The 24,300-nt window shown below is 42.3% G+C and overlaps 1 protein-coding gene across 1 annotated transcript; it reads left to right on the forward strand.

The window, feature by feature from the left end:
- The first annotated feature begins 2,785 nt into the window (after window positions 1-2,785).
- Window positions 2,786-7,133, forward strand: ODF1 (outer dense fiber of sperm tails 1). Its single transcript, XM_067536011.1, has 2 exons — window positions 2,786-3,173; window positions 6,599-7,133. Exons 1-2 carry the CDS (start codon window positions 2,878-2,880, stop codon window positions 6,912-6,914), a joined length of 612 nt encoding a protein of 203 aa, XP_067392112.1. The 5' UTR covers window positions 2,786-2,877; the 3' UTR covers window positions 6,915-7,133.
- Window positions 7,134-24,300: the final 17,167 nt, after the last annotated feature.

Raw genomic sequence — 24,300 nt, forward strand, 5'->3', positions numbered from 1 at the left:
AGGCAAATCTATAGCAATTCTAGTGGCATCTAGCTGAGATTAGGACTCATGCATGTGATTTTCAGCAATAACTGATGCAACAACATGAGAGGAAGTTGCAAAAGTCCTTAAAGGCATCAGCTCGTGACTCACAAACATTTGTCATCAAAGCACTGCTTCAGAAAATTGCACCAATGTTCATGGAGCAAGTAGATATTACTATTCATCATACTGTTGTATTGAAAAGGTAAAACTGTCATCTCAGATAAATGCTTCTGAATGTGTTACATGTGCTGCAGTTTGTTCCTTGTGAAGTCCTTGCTATAAAGGAAATGACAGTCCACCCTCTTTTGTTGACTGAAATATCATCTACTCTTACTATGATATTACTCATTGGCGATGTGATATTGTGAGTAAGAAAAAGCCTGTGATGCAAGATCTGTAAAGGTCAGGTGCAACAGGTGCGTACCTGGATCAGTTGATTTCAATGTCACTATTTATGTGATAGTGTCAGGAATCAGGGTCTGCAGCAGAGCCAGTTTTAAGGCAACCTAACAAGTGCAGCTGGCCTGTAGTATGCTGCCTGATTGATTGGAAGGGTCATCAGACTGGTTCTTAATCCCAGCAGCAGTTCAGCAGCTGCTCAGAATGCTTGCCCACAACTGTAGTAGTTCCTTGTTCCCAGTCTTGTTCCAGCCTTAGCTCCAGTCTTGCCCCTGCCTTGTCTCTCTGCAGGTAACCTGTGCTGACCCTTAGCTCTGATTTCTGACTTCAGTTCTGGCTTCTGACTCCAGCTGTGAGCATTGGCTTGGGAACCTGGCCTGTGACTCGTCTCGACTAACCCTTGTCTCCAATTCCTGGCTCCTGCTCCAACCACTAGGCATGACCGCACACATGCCAGTCACTGACAATAAGGAAGATGAGAATGAAACCAATAAATAATCATTTTATTTTTCAAGGCCAAAATTTTCAATCTGGAGTGCCTGAAATAAGCCACTTTGACACCTGTGGATTCAGGAATCTAAATGTAGGCATCCATGACTGAACATTCTTAACAATTTGAAAAATGCCTTGCCCACTGAGACATGCAGACATGGCACAGAGTGTTAACCTACAACAATGGGAAACTATTTATAACAACAACAATAAAACAGGCTTTTCCATTTAGTACAAAAGTTTCCAACCTCGATAATTGAACTCCAGATCATTCAAACTGGAAGTCCCCAAAATAACACAAATAAAAGTTTCCAGTTTCTCAATTGTGGTCATGCTATGCTCAGCAGGCCCCAATGGAGGAGACAAAAGTAGTTTTATGCTAACTTTGCACCTCTTCTTATTCTGAGGCCAGCCAGGGCCCTGCTTAACCCTAGGTGCAAGTCAGAGCAACCTCAGGGTTACTCAAATTTACACTTGGCTGTCCTCAGCCCCATGGAGCTGTACTAGCAGCTAAAAATAGTTGGAATGCATTTAGCCATGCCCCCTTGAACCTGTCACATCCTGGCTACATCTCCTAGGCTGTAGAGCTGTTATACCAACTCTATGCCACATATGAAATCTATCTATGATAGAGATATTTCCTAGGGGTTGGGGTTCCCTGGATTAAAGTTGGTATAAAGGGGCTGTAATGCATCTGATAATCTGGACCATAATCACTTTCCCAGGTACTCAGGTACAGTAGGGATGAGCACATGATAGATATGTAGAGAAGTGCTTGCATTGTACCTTCAAGTACCACTTTGACAATGGAATCCACTATAACGCTAAGCAATAACCACATTGTCTTAAATCAGCATATACAGATCATCTCTCTTTAATTTACATTTTTTCCTTTTCAAGATTGTAAATGTAGCAACAACAAAAGTACCAGGTAGGTGAATGTTGACGGAATCCTTTTTTAAGAGGGATAGTAATCGCATTACTGTTCAGGCAAAGTACCTTTCACATTTTTAACTCACTTCTTACTTAAGTGAATCTCCTTCTGAAGGCAGTGAAGTCAGTGGGAATTTTAACTGAGTAAGCATTGAGTTGAAATCCCAAGAAGTTCAGTAGGCAGGGCATGTAGTTACAATGACACAAGACAGGCGAGCTTAGCCTCTCTTGGGAGGACATCCTTATAGTGGCCAGCCAATAAGAACATGGATGAATAATATTGAGCAAGACCTAAGAGCTCTTTATGTGAATTACCATCCATGGGAAAAATAGGGGCCTGGACAGAAAGAGGTGGGGGCAAATTGTGACAATGTCCAAGGACCACCATGGTCTATAAAGCCAGGGATTGAGTATCTAAATAAAGAATGAGTTAAAAAGTGAGTAAAGACTTCAGACTTGGGCCACAGAATGTTTTGCCTATAGAAGGGCTGAGAACATCTGTGCACATTCTTCCAGCTTTGATCCATATGTTGTATTTTTAAAAAGAGGACATTTATGTGAATTATTACATTAATGCAATATTGTTATTGAGACTTTATTCATGATTCAGGAAATACTCTGTTAGAGCATACAGTACAAGCTGACACCACCTACAGTGACACAAAATAATATGTATGTACAATAGGGCCAAGATACAGTTGCTGGGGAATCCATAAATTATCCAGAACGTTGAACTGACAGACTTGTGTGCGTATAAAATACCAACCAGAATGTTTAATCCATGTAGTGTTTTGTATTTAATAGCTCTCTGGGAGACAGCCCCTGATTGCAGTTCCCATCCCAACTGCAGGATTGTGACACATTTGCAGGCTGATGATGTCATAAAATACCTGTTGGAATACAGCTAAAGCATCTGCAGTTTGTTTTTAAAACTAACTTCTGGCCAGAGCTTGCAAGACAATTTTTTCCCTCACGAGTGCAAGTTATCAAAAGCTGTACTCGTAAGCTAATATGGTTTAAAGCTTTAAGATGTCTTTGTGCTGTCGCTTTTTGGAAGATGCCAAGCGAGATTTGAGAAAGGCAGATCGAGAAATAAGGAGACAGATAAGGCTGATGGACCTGCATCCACACTGCCTGTGCGATACACACCTGCATCCACACTGCCTGTGCGATATACATCTGCATCCACACTGTGTGTGTGAAATACATCCATATCCACATTGCCTGTGTGATATACACCCACTCTGCTGCCGACCATCATGCCTCACAGTTTGGGAGAGGAAAGCCATTAAAGCAAAACTTGAGGCGGAGCGAGAACTGGACAGGTAAATGAGCTTATTATTAGCTTTTTATAGCTAGTAGTACCTTTACACTGAATTAAGGAAAGAAATTTGACAGCTGAGTTTTGAGTAAAAGTGGAAACGGGTAAACACAATAATAGACAAAACTCAACTTCAGGGAAATGTAGGAACTGTAAGAGTTTGGGAAAAAAAATGTAATGACGTAGCTTAGAAGGTATGGAGGTAGTTATACCAGCAGTGCCTGAGTGTTAAATATTGTAGTCTTATTATGGAGAAGAAATAGAATATCATTCAAAAATTTTAAAAGCAACAAATTAAATGTCAGACTACATGTCAAACTAAATGAAAATACATAGGTCTAGTCATGGGCCAGATAATGATCTTGCTGTAAATCCAGAGTCACTCTATTAAGAGTTAGGTATTATTTATTATGAAATTGAGCTCAGTGGTGCTCCAGATTTACACTGGTATAAATGGAATCTGGGTCTAAATGAGAAGCTGTGATAAATGATAAACTTGTCATTTAAGTTAAGGATTAATGAGCAATCTGAAACTCGAAGGGATAAGCAATCCTTTGCTAGTGAGACAATCATATTCATTAAGAGATGGGGACTTGGATAGTATTTACCTAATAAATTATTTTAATATATCTTGTTTAACTGCAGTTTTTCCCCCTACACAAAATTTAAACTTCTGTTAAATATTGGGCTTGGAGGTGTGGCCTTGATTTTGCCAGTTTAAAATGTGATACTGTAACTATACACTGAGGATCGAATATAGGTTTATATTCTCTGCTATGCCTAGTCTCCACTGGATATGGCAGAGCTGGAGGAGAGGGAAACCCCTAGGGACTGTATAGTGATCCTTAATCCCTGGGTTGGGTTTTACATTAGCCCTAGCAGAAATGAGAGCAGCCGAGGGGCTGCTTTAAATTCTCTCCACTGTAACAACTCTCCATCTCAGAGTAATGATAGTGCAGCCACAGCCCTTTCACACGGCATATGCCAAAGGCTTCAGGAGGAGGTGGAGTAGGTGCTGGCACATGAAGATACTCTAGATTTTCAATAGCTGAATTCAAGTCAGAATTTGATGCATAACATCAAATTGTGACATTACTACTCATGCAAATCCCAGTGAAGTTAACAGAAGTTTTGTCTGAGTAAAAGCAGATTGAGGGCTTCAGGATCTGGTCCAATGATAGAGTGAGAGTTTTGCCCAAGTATCAGGTCCATAGTGTAATCCTTGCCACACTGTTTCTGAAATTGGCCTCATTTTCATTATGCATCTGCTTGCACTGCTCTAACTTACTGTCACAGCCTACAAGTCTGGAAAAATCAAATATCATCCTCTCTCGAAGAACACTGAAACCCATAGTGATGCTGTAAATGTCCAGTCACATCACTCCTTTTCCACAATATTTATTCACTTAAGATTAAACATCCCTAAGTGATTGACCAGAATTCCCAAGGAGGCAGCAGCACAGAATTCATGAACTCTCACAAAGCAAGATAAATATATTTCCAAATGTTGTGCTAAATCGAATCATCTTAGTTTTGTATCATAGGAATAATGTACCTGGATCTGGAGTATACTGGTAATAAACTGCTACACTCAGATTTGCTGTGTCTAATTTCTCATTTATTTTCCTGTATACTCCTACATCACACATAATATCTATTGAATTTGATATCTTAAGTCCCATTTAGTCGGTTACAATTGAGACTGGGCTCTTTTATTGGATATTTTGCAAATGGTTTGAATGAGAGTCATGGTTTTGGTTGATTACAGTGTCATTTCACAGTGCAAGAAGTGATTTTAATGGCCCAATTAGCTTCCATCCCAGTACTGTACAGGAGACATTTAATTTTGTGTGTGCATGCGAAAAATGTCTCTTGTACATAGATCACATTTAACAAATTTCTCACTTGAAAATGTAATTATTTATAACTATTCATTTGAAAATGTCAAATGATTTGTTAAGTGGACATACATTGGTGTCTATTGGCTAATGATAAGTGTTGGCTGTTGTGTCTTTAGAGTGACAGAACGTTTCATCTTCACAGTTGTCTCATCCTAAGAAAACACAAATCCTTGATTACCAAAGCACACGGATGTTTGTTCATTGATGGTGTAGCCAATTCCACATCAATGGTGTGCATCAAAATATGCACCTATCTCCCATTAATATACAAGAATAGACCCTACACTTTGATTTACTTCTTGTTCCTCAAATAAATGTGTTCTTATTCTATGCTGTATACTCCATTCATCTTAACTTTGTTCTTGTTTTTTGAAACTTCTTATTGAGCAAAGTTAAAATAAAACATTAACATTCTACGTCATACATTAGCCAATTATTTGAATAAGTAAAGATTTTGGCTTGCTGGGTGAGAAGCCCACCTCTCTTGAGTATGCTAGAAAAGGTGACCAAATTTCTAAATGCCTATCCTCTTTTTAGTGCTCCTCTTGTGTACATACCTGAGCTTTTACATTACAAAGATAGTCCATATTTTTCTATATTTCACAATTCCATAGGAGGGGGGGTGTCACATTTGTAATAATGTGGGATACAAAGTTTAGCTGCTAACAATAAAAAAAATTAATTTGTCATGCTGTTTAAAGTTTAGATTCTTTAATGGAGCATTAAGTAACCAGGTCAGGTGATCTCTAGGAAGCCAACATTTTGTCATAACATGAATCTCTTTAATAATTTCCTCCCAAAACCATCTAATTCCTGCACACAACCACCACATGTGCAAGTACATTCCTCTTGCCCCACAACCCCTCCAGCAGAGCGCCTCCTTAGTAGCAAAAATATGATGGATCTTAACTGGATTCAAATGTCATTTATACAGTAATTTATGTAAAAATTCTTTACACGCTACACAAATTGAAGAAGTTTGTTTATCCCTTTCCCCCATACAGACCCACTCATCCAGATCAATTTCTTTGTCAAAAATCTCTCTCCCATCTTTTCATCTCGGTTGTTTTTTTATCAACAGCATTTACGTACAATTTTGATTGAATCTTAGAAACTGAACCTTATGTTCCATCTTACTCTTGGGTCGATTCCTCAAATGTGGTTAAAGGTCTAGATAAAGCCTCCTTGTATCCATATTTCACAATAAAATATTTGACTTGTAAATATTGAAAATACAGGATCTTTATATTATTTACGTTATTACATACCTCTTGGTATGATTTCAAACCAGGACCTAGCACAGCTCTCTGAATTAAGTATCTCAGCTTTTACACACAATGAATAGTCACTCTGATACTTCCTAGGGATAAATTCCTGAGTACTAATGAAAGTAGCTAAGAGAGAGGCCTTGGGTGACAGGAATTTCAAAAAAATTGTCCAAAGCATCTAAGGTGGTTTGGATGAATGGGTGACTTTTTATTTTTGGTGACCTAAATTTATTTTCTTGTTTTTATTTTTTTTATTGTAGCATGCGAAGAAGAGTTAATAGGATGTTGAACTCATGCCATGAGCATAAGGTTTTAGCTCTGATGGACGTTAAGGGGTTTGACCCAGAAGAAGTTACAGTGAAGGTGAAAGATGGGAAAGTTAAAGTATTAGCTGAACACGAGGAGGAGCATAGGACCCTAAGAGGAAAGGAATACAACTACACGAACATTACCAAGGAGATCAGCTTGCCTCCAGGGGTGCATGAAGAAGAGGTGATGTACTCTGTAGGACCTAGCAGTTTGGTGAAGATTGAAACTCCACGCAAATGTTATCCTTGCCTCCTAAGTCTAATATGAAGACAGTGGACTCTGAGCAGCAGCAATCATATAGTACATGTACATAGTACAAGCAACTCCTCCCGTGTTTTTTAACTCTACCTTTTAAGCATGAGTTGGCAACCGTTCTGACCAGTTTAGAAACAAACAGTGCTGCAAAACTACTTGTTTGAGTGCAAGTTTTCGTTTAATTTTGAAGGTTTTCTTGTGACTTTGTCAGCAGTCAAAATAAATAGGAAAGTTTTGCAATACGAAGATAGAATTTTTTTTAGAAACTATGGTAACTTGTTAAATAACAAAAGACCTACACAGGTAGTGTAATTCAAGAAGCTGGCATTACCACTGCTCATATTTTCGTTGATTAAGGTTAGAAGGGACCATTATGATCATCTAGTCTGACCTCCTGCATAGCACAGGCCATAGCATTTCACCCAATAATTTCTGCATCAGATCCATACTTTCTGTTTGAGCTATAGCGTATCTTTTAGAAAAATATGCAGTCTTGATTTAAAGGCATCACGTGATGAGAAATACACCATATCCCTAGGTAAGTTGTTTCACTGGTTAATTACCTTCTCTGTTATTTCTGGTGTTAATATATCTAGCTTCAGCTTCCAGCCAATGGATCTCCTTATGCCTTTTTCTGCTAAAAAGCCATCTACTATAAGAAATCTCTTCACTATGTAGGTGATCAAGTCTCCTATTAACTTTCTCTGGAGTAACCTAAATAGACTGAGCTGCCTACATTTCCTACTATAAGGCATGTTTTCCAGACCGTGAATCATTCTTATAGCTCTTTCCTGAACCATTTCCAATTTGTCAGTATCATTTTTTAAATGTGGACAGCAGACATGGACATAGCGTTCATTAATGGTCTCACTAATGCCATATACAAAAGGTAATACCACTTTCCCACTACTCATGATGTACCTGATATGTTCTCCATTCTTCAGCACTGTCAGCTGCCTTTACGTTACATTCACTAAGAAAGGGGGTGAAATAAAATAGTCCCTTTGTAGGGATGTAGGTATGCGGGGCCCTCCCTCACTGTCAATCTCCGAGGGAAGCCATGGCTTTTTGCTACACAGTCCTAGGATGACAGTTTGTCAACAGGGGAAGTTAGCTGTCTCCAGGGTTCCAACCCTCCAGCAGGTTAGAGCAGGAGTGAGTCTGTAAACTCAAGCCCTCAGGTATGGTGGGGCACCAAACAATCAAAGGGGCCCAGGCAGGGATGAACACCAACACAGTCTAGGCCTCACAGGCAGGGGTGAGCACCAAACACAGGCCTCCTGGCCCAGTGGGGGGGAGCCTGCCACCCCAGGATTGCAGGGGCAGGGGGTAGAGGGACTCAGCCCCACCCTACTCCATTGGCTCCAAGCCCAGGGCCCTAACAGCGGTGGAGCATTCCACCACTGGGTTGACAGGCCTCTGGCCAAAATGCGCTGACCAGTGCTCAGGCAGAACAAGAGCCAGACTGTAGTCAGCTACCCATGGGTTACTTCCTACACCCCCTTTGTTGTGTACCTGCAGCTTGGGGTTGTCCTCCATCTTCCCGGGTTACACTGCAAGTGGCAGTCCCAGCAGCTCCTCTGACTCTCAGTCAGTCATTGGTTCAGGCCAGTCCTCAGGCAGCAGCCCCAGCAGCTCCTCTGGCTCTCGGAGCTGGTGGGATCTGTCTGTCCTCCTTGGCAGCTACCTCCCCAAACTGAGCTGCAGGGCCTGCCTTTTGTACTTCCTGTCTCTGTCCTGCCCCCCTGATTCTGGCATGGCATGCGTGGCTTTCCTGGTTCCATCCACCGGGGGTGTATGGCCCTCCCTTGCTGTCAATCTCTGAAGGAGGCCATGCCTCTTTGCTCCATCCTTCCATTCGGACATTTACTGGGAATTATGGACATGGGTATATATATATATATACAGTACTTTAGTGTTCTAGTTTATACCATATGCATATCCTTATATTTTTAGGAACACAAATAAACAAAAACTAGGGATAGTTGCAAATTTTCTACTGAAATTGTTTCCACTGAAAGAGGAGAAAAAATGGTGCATTTGAAATGGTACTCTAGTGCTTCACTGGAGTTGTAATTTAGGTGCCTTATGCCCATTCACACCTCTAGACTGGGGTTCCTGGTTGGATTATATCTTCCATAATGCACCACTTTCTCCTCTCTTGGTGAGAGTGTATCCACAGGAGTCCTTGAGCATGGTTCATTGTGGGAGATGTAGGCCGGTCAGAGAATTCACCATTTACACTAGTTTAAATCTGCAAGTGACCTGTGCCCCTTGCTGCAGAGGAAGGTGAAAAACCTCCAGAGTCTCTGCCAATCTGATCTGGAGGAAAATTCCTTCTTGACCCCAAATATAATGAACAGATAGACTCTGAGCATGTGGGCAAGACTCACCAGCCAGACACGCAGAAATAATTCTCTGTAGTAACTCAGAACCCACCCCATCTAACATCCCGTCACTGTCTGTTGGAGATATTTGCTGCTAGCAGTCACAGACTGGCTACATGCCACTGTAGGCAGTTTCGTCATACCATCCCCTCCATAAACTTATCAAGCTCAGCCTTGAAGCCAGTTAGGTTTTTTTGCCCCCTTGGTTGTTGATGCGGTAGGAGGCTATGTGGGTGAGGTTTCTATCTGCTTTCTGGAAGAAAAAGGAGAGCGGGAGTCTGACAACATTCACGTACAAATATTGAAATAAATTAGATGACTAACACTGGCCATTTATTCTCCCTGCCTCACATTTTACAAAAAGTGATACGATAGGGCGGAGCAGCACTTCACAGACAAAGTGCTTTTATTTCCAAGGCCCCACATATATTGAACAGCAGTTATCAGCACACGTAAGAACAACTAAAAGCATTTCCTGCTTTAGGATAGAATGGAATCAATAGCCTGGGATTTGGTGGAAACATTTTCATATTGAAAGAGGCAGAAAGGCATAAATACACACGTTTTGCACAGTGTTAAAAAAACATTTAGACCAGTTGCCTAGCAGCTTGGTAAATATTTGCCACTTCAGATCTTATATAGCTGTCTGGTTTTCTGACTGCTGTGTACCTTCACTGTACAACCCTAAAGTTCTTTTTATTGCTGTTCTAAGCACAGGCAGGAGGATTTGAGGTTAAAATGGTCTTGAAATACTAGAACTGCAGATTTGCTCAGGAATTGCATTTGCCACATCAGATTTGTGCATCTCAAGCAGAATTCATCCTTAGGGAAAAACAGGCTGCATTTCCACTCCTTCACAGATTATGCCTGGAGAGGGCAGCTTTAATTCATACTTAGGGCTTAATGGAAACAGGTGTAGGCAGGTTGCACTACTCCTGGCTGCCTGGCTAAGGCTTCTCCCCAAACAGCACTGTTTTCAGACTGAACTGGGCCTCAACAATCCTGCTGGAGGAGGGAAGGAAAGGTGGCAACCTCTCTCTGCTGCAACCGCCCCCCCCCCACAGAATAATGCAAACCCCTCAAGCAGGGTGTCCTGTGCACTCTGATTTATGCTGGAATAAAGCAGGAATGAATCTGGGCCTCTAATGTTAATTGAGCCAGCAACATGGTGGGTGGCAGTGTTACTAGGCAAGCAGGCTGTAGCTTTAAGAGTCTCGTTGGAAAACAAGTTGCATAATAATGAGCCTTCCCTAGCAGTCACATGAGATGTGACTGATTGGGCAATATACTCGTTATCCATAGTACCAGTGGAGCATATACAGCAGCAGTGCAAGCTTCCCATCCTGCCCTGGCAACGTGCCTCTTGAGCAACTCTGGTGTTCGTGAGCCGGGAAGCTTTGTCATCTACCCTTGTATTGTTACAGCTGTTTTCCAGGAATATTCCTCCAGAGATACTAAAGTCTAGAAAAGTCTTGATGTTCAGAATCTGATACACAGGTTAAGGTCTGCAGCTTACACTATTGCCATTCAGCGATAGCCAAATAAGAGAACAAAGGTTACAAGGGAGTGAGTAAACAATTACCTATTTCACTATGTAGTTAGAAAGCATCCCACCCCACTGCAACCCCATCTCCTCTTGCTAGTCACATACCCTACAGGAAAATTGTTAAAAACAGACAGAGGCTTCTGCTGTAATATGCTCACTAAAGGTCTAATCATTCCCCAAGTAGATTTGATTTGGCTTGGACAGTGTTAGTCTTTCCAACCTTGTGCTCGGATATGGGGAGAGGTGGGGACGGGTGGGTCATTGTTCCAGAAGCATCTTTAGCGAAGGCACAGGATTCCAGAGACCAACCTGTTAGGGCTGATGTTTTGGGAAGTTGTGCCTTGGAACTGTATGAGGCTTATTTTGGCCTTGACACACAATGTGTTTTAGTGTCAATGAGATTTATGTGCCTCCTCTAGCATACTTTCAGCGTCCCAGGTTTTATATAAGAAGTTGTTGACAAGGAACTTTAAGCTATACATAAAGCTTAATGCAGAATTGCCAACCGCACAGGTTCAAAAACCATGAGACTTTTAAAAAAAAAAAAGATTGTACTGTATTAATTGCTCTGCCTTTTAGTTTTTGAATGCCCCCTTCCCCATCCCCTGTGTGTGTGTGTGTGTGTGTGTGTGTGTGTGTGTGTGAGAGAGAGAGTGAGAGTGTGGCCAACTCACCAGAATGCATTGAGTATGGTGATTTTGGCCTCCATGCTGTGAGCTCTCACCCCCACTTGTGCCCATCCCCTGCCCAGCAATTTATTCTGTCCCCAACTTCCAAATCAATCCAGTCCCCCCAGTCCCCACATCAGTTCTGCTCCTCAGTCCACAACCAGCTCCCCAGCCATTCAGTTCCCATCCAGCCCCCTATGGCTCCATTCAGCCCCTGGATCAATTCTGCCCCTCACATCAGTTCAACATGCACCTCCACCACCACCCAGCCTCATCTCTGCTCCTCCTGGGGTTCTCTTCATCCCACTTCCAGGCCTTCGGGGAGAGGAAACTGCAGCAAGGTCTCTTCTTCCCCTTCCAGGTTGGGAGATCAGCTGCAGGGGTTCTTCCCACATACCCCTGCCCCTTCCCAGGTCTGATGCTGCAGAGGGCAGTGGAAGGAGCAGAGGCGCTGTCTGGGTGCTAACAGGAGGGATGAGGGGAGCAGAGCCACCTTGAGCTGCTGGGCTCTTTTCTCCTTCTTCCCCTTCCTCTCCTGTGAGAGTGGCATCCAGTCCTCCCCACACACATATTTACTGGGTTTTATTCATAGATTTGCACAGCTGAGTTGTGAAATGGATCCTGTTCCCCGGAGCCGAATGCCATCCCCCATCCAGCACCTCTTCTGTTCATCTCTCACGCCAGGCTCCTGTGTCTTCTGGGCCACCACGTCTGCCCCGCACAGGATCAGCGTCTTAATGATCTTATAGCAATTGAACTGCCCAGTGTCCTGCAGAGCACTGTGGCCCCTCCCCGTCCTGGGAATTGGCATCCACACCAGTGTTGATCAGATGCTCCACAACATCCGCCCGCCCAATCTGAGTCACCATGTGCAGAGGGGTGCTCATTAGTTTATCTGTGAGGTATGCAGCAGCCCTGATTAGCTGTCCTACCCCAAAAGCAGGAACCTGGGGAATGCAGCCAAGTGGAGGGGGTTTCACGAGTGTTGGAGCTTCTCCTGATATCCCTGGACAGACTCTAGCACTGGCTGAAATCCATCACTTATGAAAAAAGTCCCAAGAACTGGCAACATTTGTGTGCATATGGATTGTTTGGGTAGCATGGTTCTCACACTGTTGTCTGTGGACATCCAGTGTTGTGCCAAGCCTGGCCTGGTGCTCCACTGAGCGAAACATGTTGAGAAACCAGCGGTAGGGTGCTGGGGTGTTGGGAGTTTGAGTCTATGAGAGACTCTCTCTCTTACAAAGTAATCCACAGAGTGAAAAACTGGGAAGTCATTCTGCTCATTCTGTTCTGACAGCTCTTGTTAACAGGCATTACCTGGGGGCACAAGAGAAGAATGTGTTTCAATGAATCCCATCGATCAGAGACTTCAGGTTTTCAAAGTGTTTATATACTCTTACAAGAATCAAGAGCGGTACTAGCTGTACCTGCTTCTTATTCTCACTGCTAGTCTGACTCCTTTAACAGTATGGCCAGCGCGTTCAAACTCAGGGGCCTATATCCATATTTAAAATACCTAAATAAAAACCTTGTTTTCAGCAATGTTGTTCAATTCATGTGATCTGTCAGTTAGTCAATTCTTAATCCATTTAACATGAGTTTTGATATCATATAATGCTTTTTTTTTTTTTTTTTTTACAGAATGTCAGAAAGCACTCAGTCAAACACCTTATAAAAGTCTAGTATATTGCAATCTACCCAGTTATCCTGATCGACCAAATCTGTAATCTCATGAAAAAGTGAAATCAGGTTTAACAAGACCAACTTTACATTAAAACGTTGATGGACATTACATCCCCATCCTTTAATTCTTTATGAATTATATCTCATGTCAACTTTTCCATTATTTTGCATAGGATTGATGTCAGGCTAACTGGCCTACTGTTTCCCAGGTCATCCTGTTTGCCTTTTTTGAATAGTGGCATGACATTAGCATTCTTCCAGTCTTCTGGAATTTCCTCAGTATTCTAAGATTTGTTAAAAATTAACATAAATGAGCCAGAGGTCTCCTCAGCCAACTCTTTTAGTACTTGAGTGCAAGTTATCCAGGCCTGCTGGTTTAAAAATGTTTATCCTTAGTAGATGTTGTTTAACATCTTCCTTGGTTACTAATGAACTAGAAAATACTTCATTATTTTCATGTGATACAAGTACATCATCCTGCTGTTTTCAAAACATTTATTGAACACTTCCGTCTTTTCTGCTTCATTAACAATTTTACCATCTTCATCTAGTAATGGGCTGGTATATCATTACTAGGATACCTAGTAATTGCTCACCAGATCTTGAACACCTGCAGCTTCCATTGACTTCAGCAGAAGCTCACCACGTCGGGAAATCCAATCTGTTATTCAGGTATGTAAACTGGGATTTAGGAACCTAACTTTCGCAATCCAAATTTGAAAAATGTGTCCTGGAAGACTATTTATGCCCTGTACAGATGCAGTCTGGACAGCAACAGTGCAAGCTTTTTCTCACTGTTCTGTTAATGTCACTTAACCCTGACCTAGGGGGCCCACCTCTAGGGTCCCAGTGCACTTACTCTCCATGCCCACTCACTCCTTGGCCTTTCTGTTGACAACTGCCATCAAATGGTAATAACTTTCAGTCACTATTGATGTGGGATGGATTTGAACAAGTAACCTAGAGACAAAATGTGCACAGTTCAGTATGTAATCACATTTCAGTTATTAAAACAAAAAGTAAGATAAACGGACTAGTTTTCTGTGTTTTTGACTTTCATGTTATGAGGCCCAGAACAGCTGTTTTTCTATTGATTAAGCTGTCCCTGTGTTACTGTTTAAACTCAAAGATGACGTCAGAGCTGAGAGACAGATTAAGAACCATATTCTAAAGAAAATTCCTGTGTCCTTATGCCTCACAGAAGCACCTCGTAGAGTAGAAAGAGAGAACCTGAGACATGAGGCCTAATATAAGGGGCCTAGTGTGAGGCCTAAGGCCCAAACAAAGTCAAGCCTGGCTAATATAAAGCAGTTAGCAAGAGTCAGGCCAAGTCAGGCCCTGCCCTATTACAAAGCAGATGCCTGCTTGCAGGTTCACTATCCAATACATGAACTTGGCAAGAACAGGGCTGGCACTGCAAAAACACAAGCACTCCTAGGCACTAAGTATTCATGTAAACACATTCCAGAAGGGTAGTACCCCCAGAACACCCTGATACAAAGTTATGGTGTAAACATGTTCCCCAAAGATAATAAAAGGAACACACTGACCCCTCCTAAAGATAAGGACATGATGACAGGGTGAGGGATAGAGATGTTTTGAGCAAACCAACATGAACAAGGTAAAGGGTAGTAACTAACCCCGTCAGAGGGGCAATATGTGACTTGTTTCTATCAGTTTATAAAAGTGGGTCTCAGAGGAAGTGTTTTTGTCCAGCCTAGGGATGAATGGAAAGTCCCACCATTCACTGAGCTGTGTCCATTGTCATGGGCATATATGCATTAAGTGTACCTGTAGCACATATAGGGCACTAATACTGTGCTTTATCAGCAATAAACCTGGCTGTATGTCTTCGTTACTGAATCCCGTCTATGGATTTATTGGGCAGTTCAATCTGATTCTACTGTACTGGCTACCTGGTCAGAGCCAATGCAGCACACAGAGAGAACTCACACACACGCAGCCAACAACTGACAACACCTTTGCGACCTTTTCTGCAACAGAAATTAATCTTCTAGGATTAGAAGCCCATGTCTTGTAAAACAGCTTGTGGCCAGACACAGAAGTGCTCTGAATAGAACTCATGTATAACAAATTCTGCTTGGATTCTCCGCCTTGCTAAATAAACATACTTTTGGAAACCTATTTTATCAGTTAATTAGGTGCACTTACATAAATTTTACCAGTAGGTGGCATATGTTTTTATAAAATAAACAGTGTATGATGCTATAGATTTGTTTAAAAAAAAACACCAGAAAATAATAAAGATGCTGATGCTCAAAAAGAAGTTAAGTTGGTAAAAATTACAATTTATATTTTCTCATGTAACACTAATAGCAATTGTTATGGGCTAGGCTAAATACTGTTATGCGTCAAGTGTAGTTGCTACCTGCTATTCAGAATAAATGTGAAGATGCCATTGTAATCAGGTACTGAAACAATGGCAGTAGCACCAAAAACACAGACAAATGAAAATGCTGAATCACGTAGCCCAAGAGTTTTAAAATGCAGGAGCTGGGGTTTTGATTGGTGGAACTGTTGTGTGTGTGTGTGAGAGAGAGACAGGACAATCTGGAGGAAGGCAGACTGGGGACAGCCTGAACAAGCATGTTGTCTAACTAGGCTTGGCAGAATTTGATTTTTTTTTAAAATAATTTTGATGGATAATATTGATGCTATTTTAAGCATTTTTTCCCTATTTTTATCATTTTAAAGTTTCACAGTTGCAAGATATTTTGGGGTGGGGGAAACCAGACAATTATTTAATGATAGTGGACATTGAGATTCAAAAAGTTAAAGCTACCTAAATGGCATCTCGAGCTCCACCAACAGCAACATTACAACACATTTTATACAATTTAAGTATGGGACTCCATTAAGTTCTCAAGGAGAATATCTCTTACTCTGCCTATCTGTGAATTTCCAGCCATTTGTGTGTGTAGAGAGAAATAGATGTTTACCAGCATTTACTGACAAAAATCTAATACTTCCAAGCCTATGTATGAAGCTGAAGAAGAGAACTGAAAACTTTCTGGGTCTGGTGTTGGCAAAAGAGGCTTGGGGTTATAATCAGAAAAGCTATCCCCTGGTTTTTGTTTCTTCTGCATTCAGAAAGGCAGGATTTTGTACATTACTTGTAAATAAACAAGACTGCATCAAAGCAAGCATCAGTTTCTGCTCCCAACTAGAACATCCTTGGAGCCTTGGACTTTGACTAGCCACTCCAGTCAAAAAGGGGTAACAAATAAAAAAGAAATGCAATGTGTTATCGATTAGTTACCAAAAATATACTATAATGGGACTTAATCTGCAACACTTATGTTAGAGACCTTGCCAATGTGAGTAGTTCCATTGACTTCAGTAGGATTGCTTATGTAAGGACTATTAGCAAAAGCAACAGCTTACAGGACTGGTCTTATTCTACACTGCAAACAATTTTTAAGATGTATTAGAATCAGAAGATTAGTGATGGAAGGGTTCTCAGGAGGTCATCTAGCCAACCCCCTGCTGAAAGCAGGACCAACCCCAACTAAATCATCCCAGCAGGGCTTTAAAAACCTCTAAGGATGGATATTCCACCACCTCCCTAGATAACCCATTCCAGTGCTTCACCACCCTCCTAGTGAAAAAGTTGTTCCAAATATCCAGCCTAGACCTCCCCCACTGCAACTTGAGACCATTGCTCCTACTTCTGTCATCTGCTGCCACTGAAAGCAGCCTAGCTCCATCCTCCCTGGAACCCCCCCTTCAGGTAGTTGAAGACTGCTATCAAATCCACCCCCCTCCCCGATTCTTCTCTTCTGCAGACTTAACAAGCCTAGGTCCCTCAGCCTCTCCTCATAAGTCATGTGCTCCAGCCCCCTAATAATTTTCATTGCCCTTCCCCTGAACTCTCTCCAATTTGTCCACATCCTTCCTGTAGTGGGGTGCCCAAAACTGTACACAGTACTCCAAATGAGGCTTCAAACATGCCAAATAGAGGAGAATAAACACTTCCCTCGATCTGCTGGCAATGGTCCTACCAATGCAGCCCAGTATGCCGTTAGCCTTGGTAACAAGGGCACACTCTTCTTCAGTTATTCTTGTGAAAATATGCTCTCTGGGCCATAGTTTTCTGTTCTTACACAGGCAATACCAGTGAAGTCCTTTGACTTCACTGACATCAGTTGGATTTCTGCCCAAGTGAAGAGTCTATGATTTGGCCTATTAACATAAAGGTTACTGTTAGAACATCCCTGATACTAGAGACCTTGCTGCATTATCAGAAGTTTATAAAAATAGTACAAAGTACTTGTAATGAGAAGTCGCTTAAGGATATTGTCTCAAGGTGTCTTGTGGTTGATGTATGGGTATGTAGGAGTTTTTTCTATTGAGGTGCAGTTATATGGAGGGCTGTGTAGATATGATTCCACTTTAATTTGCCTCAAACATTTTAAATTATGAGGTGAACTGCATGACAATCTGAAGGTGCAGGCAGGTACAATAACTTCTCCTGATGTAGCTTTGCCAATGCACCTCAGTCATGGTCAATAATACCCTTGTTATTCCAGTCCTGGGCAGGCACCTATGTCACTTTATTAGCAACTACAAATTGCACCAGATTAGATGGGATTTTTGTAAGTGGGCGAATGCCCAAGAAAGCTATACAGCCCGAATTCACTGGACAGTCCTATCCTTTATAGATCTGTCTCATCCTGCAAGCTTGGACAGTTAAAAAGCCTGGATTTATTTCAGACCTTATGAGGAGTCAATACATGATGACTTTGTGCAACAACATGGGAACGTGTTGTCATTCTGCACTGATACAACATTTTGAGGTGAAAGAAAATTATGAGGGAGCATCAGTATTTGATTACTTTATCCTGCAAGGAAAATAAAGTAGAAATAGATGGGAAGCTTAGTTCAATCATTTGATTTGTGACTATAGCCAAATTTAACCCAGAGGTGAAAGAGTGAAGTAATACATTAATCGATTATAATTTTTAATCCTTTTGGTTCCCCCAATTTGCATAGAAACTCCCACATTCCTGTTCTCCTCCATCTCCCATAGATAAAACCACTAAATTCAGCAGACAGTTGCTTGAAGGTACAAGTATACTTGGACACCAATGGCATTTTGGGTTTGTGGCCATCCTGGGCTCTTTAGAAGAAGAGACCACACTTGTCATGAATGATCTTGTACTGGCTTTAGATTGAGACAAAATTATCCCTCTCATTAGTTTTTGATAGGACTGGGAAGTACTACTTCAATTACTAAGAGGCACTGCAGCTGATTCTTCAGTGGTTTGCTACTTACATAGTTATTTATGCCTTTGCAAAAGAGTATAAAATCATACCCTGAGTGTGAGTGCATGGAGAATTCCGACCTGGTCGCTTTTTACACCTACTTTGCAAAGGTGTAGGTAATTATATGAGAAGCAAGTCAGTGGGAGAGTCAGGCCCATTTCCAATGGCCAGTTTTAATAGCTCAGCCACTCCATTCTTAAATTCCTTCAGAACTCTTGGACGCATCAGGTCTTGGTGACATTTCAATTTACACTATCAGTTTGTTCCAATACATCCTTTGACACTTCAGTCTCTGTGGCAGGTGAAGACTAACAAAGTCTCTTATCTTCTTTGCAATGTTATTCCTCCCCTCACCTCTATTTATTCCCTTTATTCCCTGGTAGTTTAGCAGATCCATTGACTCTCTTGCAAGCTTCCTGTTTCAGATGAAAAATTCTTTATTTATATTTGTTTTTATATCTCTGGCTATTTGTTTTTCAAATTCCCTCTCTCCCCTCCTAGTTTTCATCTTACATTTTAATTGCTGTAGTTTGCTCCTTTCTTTTGGCATCACTTGGGCTGGGTTCCCTCTTCTTGAAGGACACTCTTCACTTGAATAAAACTTCTGTACAGGGCCATTTAACCATACTGATTTTCTTCTTGCCTTTCTGCTTCCTTTTTTGTTAAGTGATAGGAATGCCTCTGGTGACTCTAGTTTGGAATGCTTACCTAGCCTCCAGGATCCTTATAAATATTGGCATTTCATAATTTTGTCTTTAGCTTCTTTTTAATTAAGTCCTCTTTTTCCTTTTTAAAATTCCCCTTCCTAAAGGCTCCACTCCTCTCCAATGCTCCCAGTGGTGCTGTTACATCAGCGCAGCATCAACCATTCTATGCTGTGACTATTACAGTTTACTTCCTTCCTAGTGCAGCTGGGAGACCAGAAGGGAGATTGTGATTTGGGGAGTTATAGTCTTCCTCCTAGTCTGCCCCAGAAATATCACAACAATGCACTGCCCTTCATTAAGGGTTATATCACAAGCTGATGATTAGCCAAAAAGTACTAATATTGTAAGGTTATCATGTGGCTTCCTGTTGCTTTTATGTGTTGCGAAATGATACACATGCCACGGAACATTTTCTCCGTTTTCAACATTAATTTGAAATAATCTAAGGTCTTTAGTGTCTTTCCTTCCTCCCAGGACCTCATTTGGAATATCTCATGGAGACAATGCTTGATTGTCTGCAAGTAAAAGTTATATAAAAAGCAAAAGACAAACAAACAATCAAAAGTATGGGCCTTAACTTACTGGAAAAAAATGTAGTCTCTGGTTATAGTTTTGTGCATCTGTGTTCCTGTATCTGAGAGATGTATTTGCCAGAACTATTATTATCCACATAAATTGACATGGCACTTTACAACATGTAAAATGGTCTAAAGAGAAAACAAAGAACAAAATCCCTTCCCCAATGAGTTTACAGTCCAGAGGCTCAAATGAGGACAGTATAATTAAACAAAATGGCATATAGCATTAGCAGTGTGCAACCAAAGCAGAGAATAGATTTGTGTTGGGTCAGCTTTCCTTAACATTCTATTTGCAGCTTTCAATTCCAGCATAAGCCCTGCCACTGCTTCCTATAGCAAACCTAAAAAGAGTTAGTTAGCAAATAATTAAGGCTAATTCTAATTGCTTGTGGCTCTTTAAAAAAGATCACTATGTGAAGTGCAGACGAACTGTAGGATATACCTCATATTTATGCAGCTCAAGTGGCATTATCAACCATAGTCTGTGTCCTAGGTGAATACAAAATAGTAGAAATAAATGTAATATTCTTTTAAAAGATCTGAACACAAACAAAGGTGCCTATGGGAATAAAGAAAGTGATTCAAATATTTGTGAGTTTCCATTCTTTCAGTTATTTTGAATAAGTGACAGGCCAAGATGCCTACTTTTTAATTCATTCCACATGTTCACAGTGATTCAGATAATAGGAAGTTTCAAAATCCATGTAGACAAGTCAGGCAGGTCTCCTACCTGTCATGGTAACCAGATCTCTGATCACATCAAAGACCTTTTTCTCCAGTTTAGGGATGCATCTTAGAGTAGTGAACAATGTAGCATACTTGGACAGACCTTTGCCTCCTCAGAACAAAGAGTGGAGCAGCATTTTCCAAACTTTTGAAAACTGATGCCTCCTTCAAGAAGAAAAAGCTAGTCACGCCTTCCTTCAGTCTTGCCATGTGGTGTGTAAAGTGTTCATTTATACATTTCACTCCCCCTGCCCCACTTGTCCTTTGTGTTCCCTTCCCAGAGATGCATACTCCATGCTTTGAAAACACTGGATTAGTGGGATTTATCCTTGTCTTTTCAGTAAACCAGCCAAAACAATTCATCCACAGAAGTTCTTGATCCGGGGACCTTACTAATATAGTAGGTTTCTCCCCCCAAAGTTCAGTCTGTTGCAACGCTGGCTGGTTTCTCAGGAACCAGGATCCAAATGTTCATGAAACACCTGTAGAAAGGCGCTGTGGCCTTCCTTGGAGCCTGGGCCCGAGGAAGGGTCATGACGCCCTTACTGGGCAGAACAGGGCCCTACAGGTCAAACTGTCTGGCAACAGAGGGGCGGAGCCAAAGCAGGAAGGGGAAGTATAAAAGGCTGGCTTAGCAGCTCAGTAGAGAGGAAGTTGCAGGCAGATGTATTGTTCTGGCGGCCTAGGCCTGACTGAGCAGCTGTTTGGAGTAACTTCTCCACCGAATGGAATGTCCAAAACCTGCCTGAATTGCTGGGCCTTAGTGATTGGACCAGGCCACCTGAGATTCCTGGCTGGGTAATACCCCCTGAGGCTGGCCCTGACCTGGAGGAGCTGCCTGATGCTGGGGGACCCCAGGAGCTGAGGGAACCCTGTGGACTGGAGGAAGCCTTGGAACCCTGTGACCTGGAGGAGCTGTCCTCTGCTGATGACACAGAGGAGTTCCTGGATCTGCCACCAGTCAATGGGGAGGGACTTGTGGGCCTGCTGCTCGCAGTGTACCTCAGTGACCTGGGGGAAACTGAGGCATACAGGTACCTGGGGACCAGAGGGAGGAAGTGGCCCAGGGACAGCCGGCTAGCAAGTGGCTGAGTCAGGGGCTAACCCACATCAATGTGTTGCGGCTGGAGCCTGGCTGATTCAGATAGGGCCCTGGGCTGGGATGCAGTGGAGAGGGGTGGGCCTGTGCCTCCTCCCCGCACTTCCCTAATCACCCTGGGAGGGAGTGCTATCCTTTGCAGTTGCAGACAGAGGATCCTGAGCTCTACTGGCCTTGCAGGCAGGCGGGGCCAGGGATCCCAGACTATTGTACAAGCCCCCCTGTGGGAAGGCTGGGGACTGCTGACTACCCAACCAGCCCTGCCCAGTTTGCAGGCTAGGGACTGCAAACTGCTTGCCTGCGCCACCCTGCCTGAGGGCTGGGGCTAAAGACTTGTGAACGGGCACTGCTTATTCCCCCTAAAGGAAGACGCTGTGGCCCTCCTCAGAGCCTGGGCCCGAGGAAGGGTCGTGATGCCCTGGCCAGATGGTGCCACTGGCTTACATACCCCGGCTCCCCCAAGGGTTTCCTCACTGAAAGGATAGAGTGCTTCTCCCTCTTCTGTGTTAGACCAAAAACAATGTTTTGTTTCTATTCACACAAGGCAAACCCCGATCTTGTTGTAAAATTCCTTTTTTTCCTTTAAGTGGTTTCAATCGTTTGCAGTTGCTTCTGATTTCCCATGCAAAATCTTAGTATTGCACAAAGCTAAATAATTGAGCCTTGCAGTGCATCACTGGTCACGCAGGGCTGGGTGGCAACTTCCCCTTGTGTGAATGGGCCTTCAATGAGACACTATCTCCAAGCAACTAATTTCTATTCCACAACCATAAAGTGTACTTTCAACATAAATACATTATTTCTTAAGTATTACCCATACATAATCTTGCAATAACTATGAATCTTGACAAGTTAGAAGCTTTCTTTAGATACTTTACTTGTTACTCTCTATGGATAAATATCCTGCAAGACGTGCTTGGTGTAATGAGTTTGTCAGGTCTGAAATAAGAGTTGTTTGCAAAGAACAGACCTTTTGCCAAGGTGGCTCTGTCACAGCCCCCACACGCTGTTCCTGCAGGTCACTGTGGTTCTCTGACAAATGGCAGAAAATAAATAAAAAGGGCAGAGGACTGGAATGCCTATGGCTCAGAACTCACTCAGTCATAGTCTATGAAATCTCAAAGTCCTCTGCAGACCTACAGTATGCCTTAGCTCTATAAGAAGCTAAAAGAACACAGAAACCACTGCATCAGTTAGCTCATTACAAGCAGAACAGTTTAGTGTTGTACACAATCTAATAGGTCCAGATGTCTACACGCAAACTTAGACTCAAATCTTGCCTGCTTTAAAGAGTTCTTTCCTTCTTTGCAGATAATCAAAATCAGAATGGGCCTTCCTCTGACAGTACTAACCATACTTGACCAAGGAACAACACCCAAAACATATGACTTAATTGCATTTGGACTGTTGAGGAATTTGGAGGAGAAGGAGTTAAGTTATGTTAGTAAGAAGGGAGACAAAGTAGGTGAGGTAATATCTTTATTGGACCAACTTCTGTTGGAGAGGGAGACAAGCTTTTGAGCCACACAATTCTTCAGGTCTGGCAAAGGAACTCCCTGCTGCAAAGCAAAATCCTGATCTCTCTCACCAACGGAAGTTAGTCCAATACAATACATAATCTTACCTACCTTGTCTCTCTAATATCCTGGGACCGACATGGCTACAACAACACTGTATATAAGAAAAGATAAACATTGGAGGAACTTGCCAATATGCTAACCACGGTAACAACTGGAAGCAGACTACCGCTTGTTAAAGAAGTGCAAAGCATTGGGGTCCCTCTGGACTCATTGCTACTCATGGTCACACAGAGTGCCAAAGTGGCATACACATCTTCCCTTGACAACCCCCACAAGTGCCTGTCACAACTGCAGTCCTTGTATTTAGGCACACCACCGGGGAAGTCATAGAGTTTAGGGCCAGAAGGGACCACCAGATCATCTAGTCGAACCTCCTGTGTACCACAGGCCACCAACACCACCCAGCACCCAAGCACTAAACCCCACAATCTGGAATAGACTAGACTGTTAAATGCCATAGGGAGATAATGGGGGGACCAAGTTGCACCAATGCCTGAGGCCCCTGCAATGGCAGGGAACTGATTAAGTGAGATATACCCAGATAATCCTGGCAAGTGACCTGTACCTCATGTTGCAGAGGAAGGCAAAAAACCCCCATAAACTCACTGTTAGTCTGATCTTGGGAAAATTCCTTCCTGACCTCACATATGGCAATCAGTTAGATCCTGACCATCTGAGCAAGAACCAGCCAGCTGAGAACACTTCTGTATTCACCCAAAGAGGATAAGGATGGACAAGGAAGGGAGGGACCAGAGCACCATACTCCCTCCACATTGGTTCATGGAACAGGCCAGCAGTACTGAGTAAGTGGGCACTGGCACAATCTCTCCCTTTGCTCCCATGGGGCAGTGTGGGTCTTCACCATCTATCCAGGGCCGTGGCTAAATGTCACAACTTGGCTTTCTGTTAGCAACAACTTTCCCTCTTAGGTCAGAGTTCCAAGGTATATCCTACCTTTTGGTTAATTGTTAAAGACTTTTCCATATAAACAGTCAGTGGAGAAAACTGATGTTACTAACGGAAGATTTTAACAACAGATGGAGTATGTGCAGATAAACTCCTAAAAACAGATTCTCTTTTAATGTAATGGTCCCTAGTAGTAAAAGAGAAGGATGGGGAAAATAAAATGTGGCAT

The sequence above is a fragment of the Emydura macquarii genome, unplaced genomic scaffold (assembly GCF_026122565.2).
Source record: "Emydura macquarii macquarii isolate MOO-44397 ecotype Brisbane River unplaced genomic scaffold, CSIRO-AGI_Emac_v2 contig_383, whole genome shotgun sequence".
NCBI lineage: Eukaryota > Metazoa > Chordata > Testudines > Chelidae > Emydura > Emydura macquarii.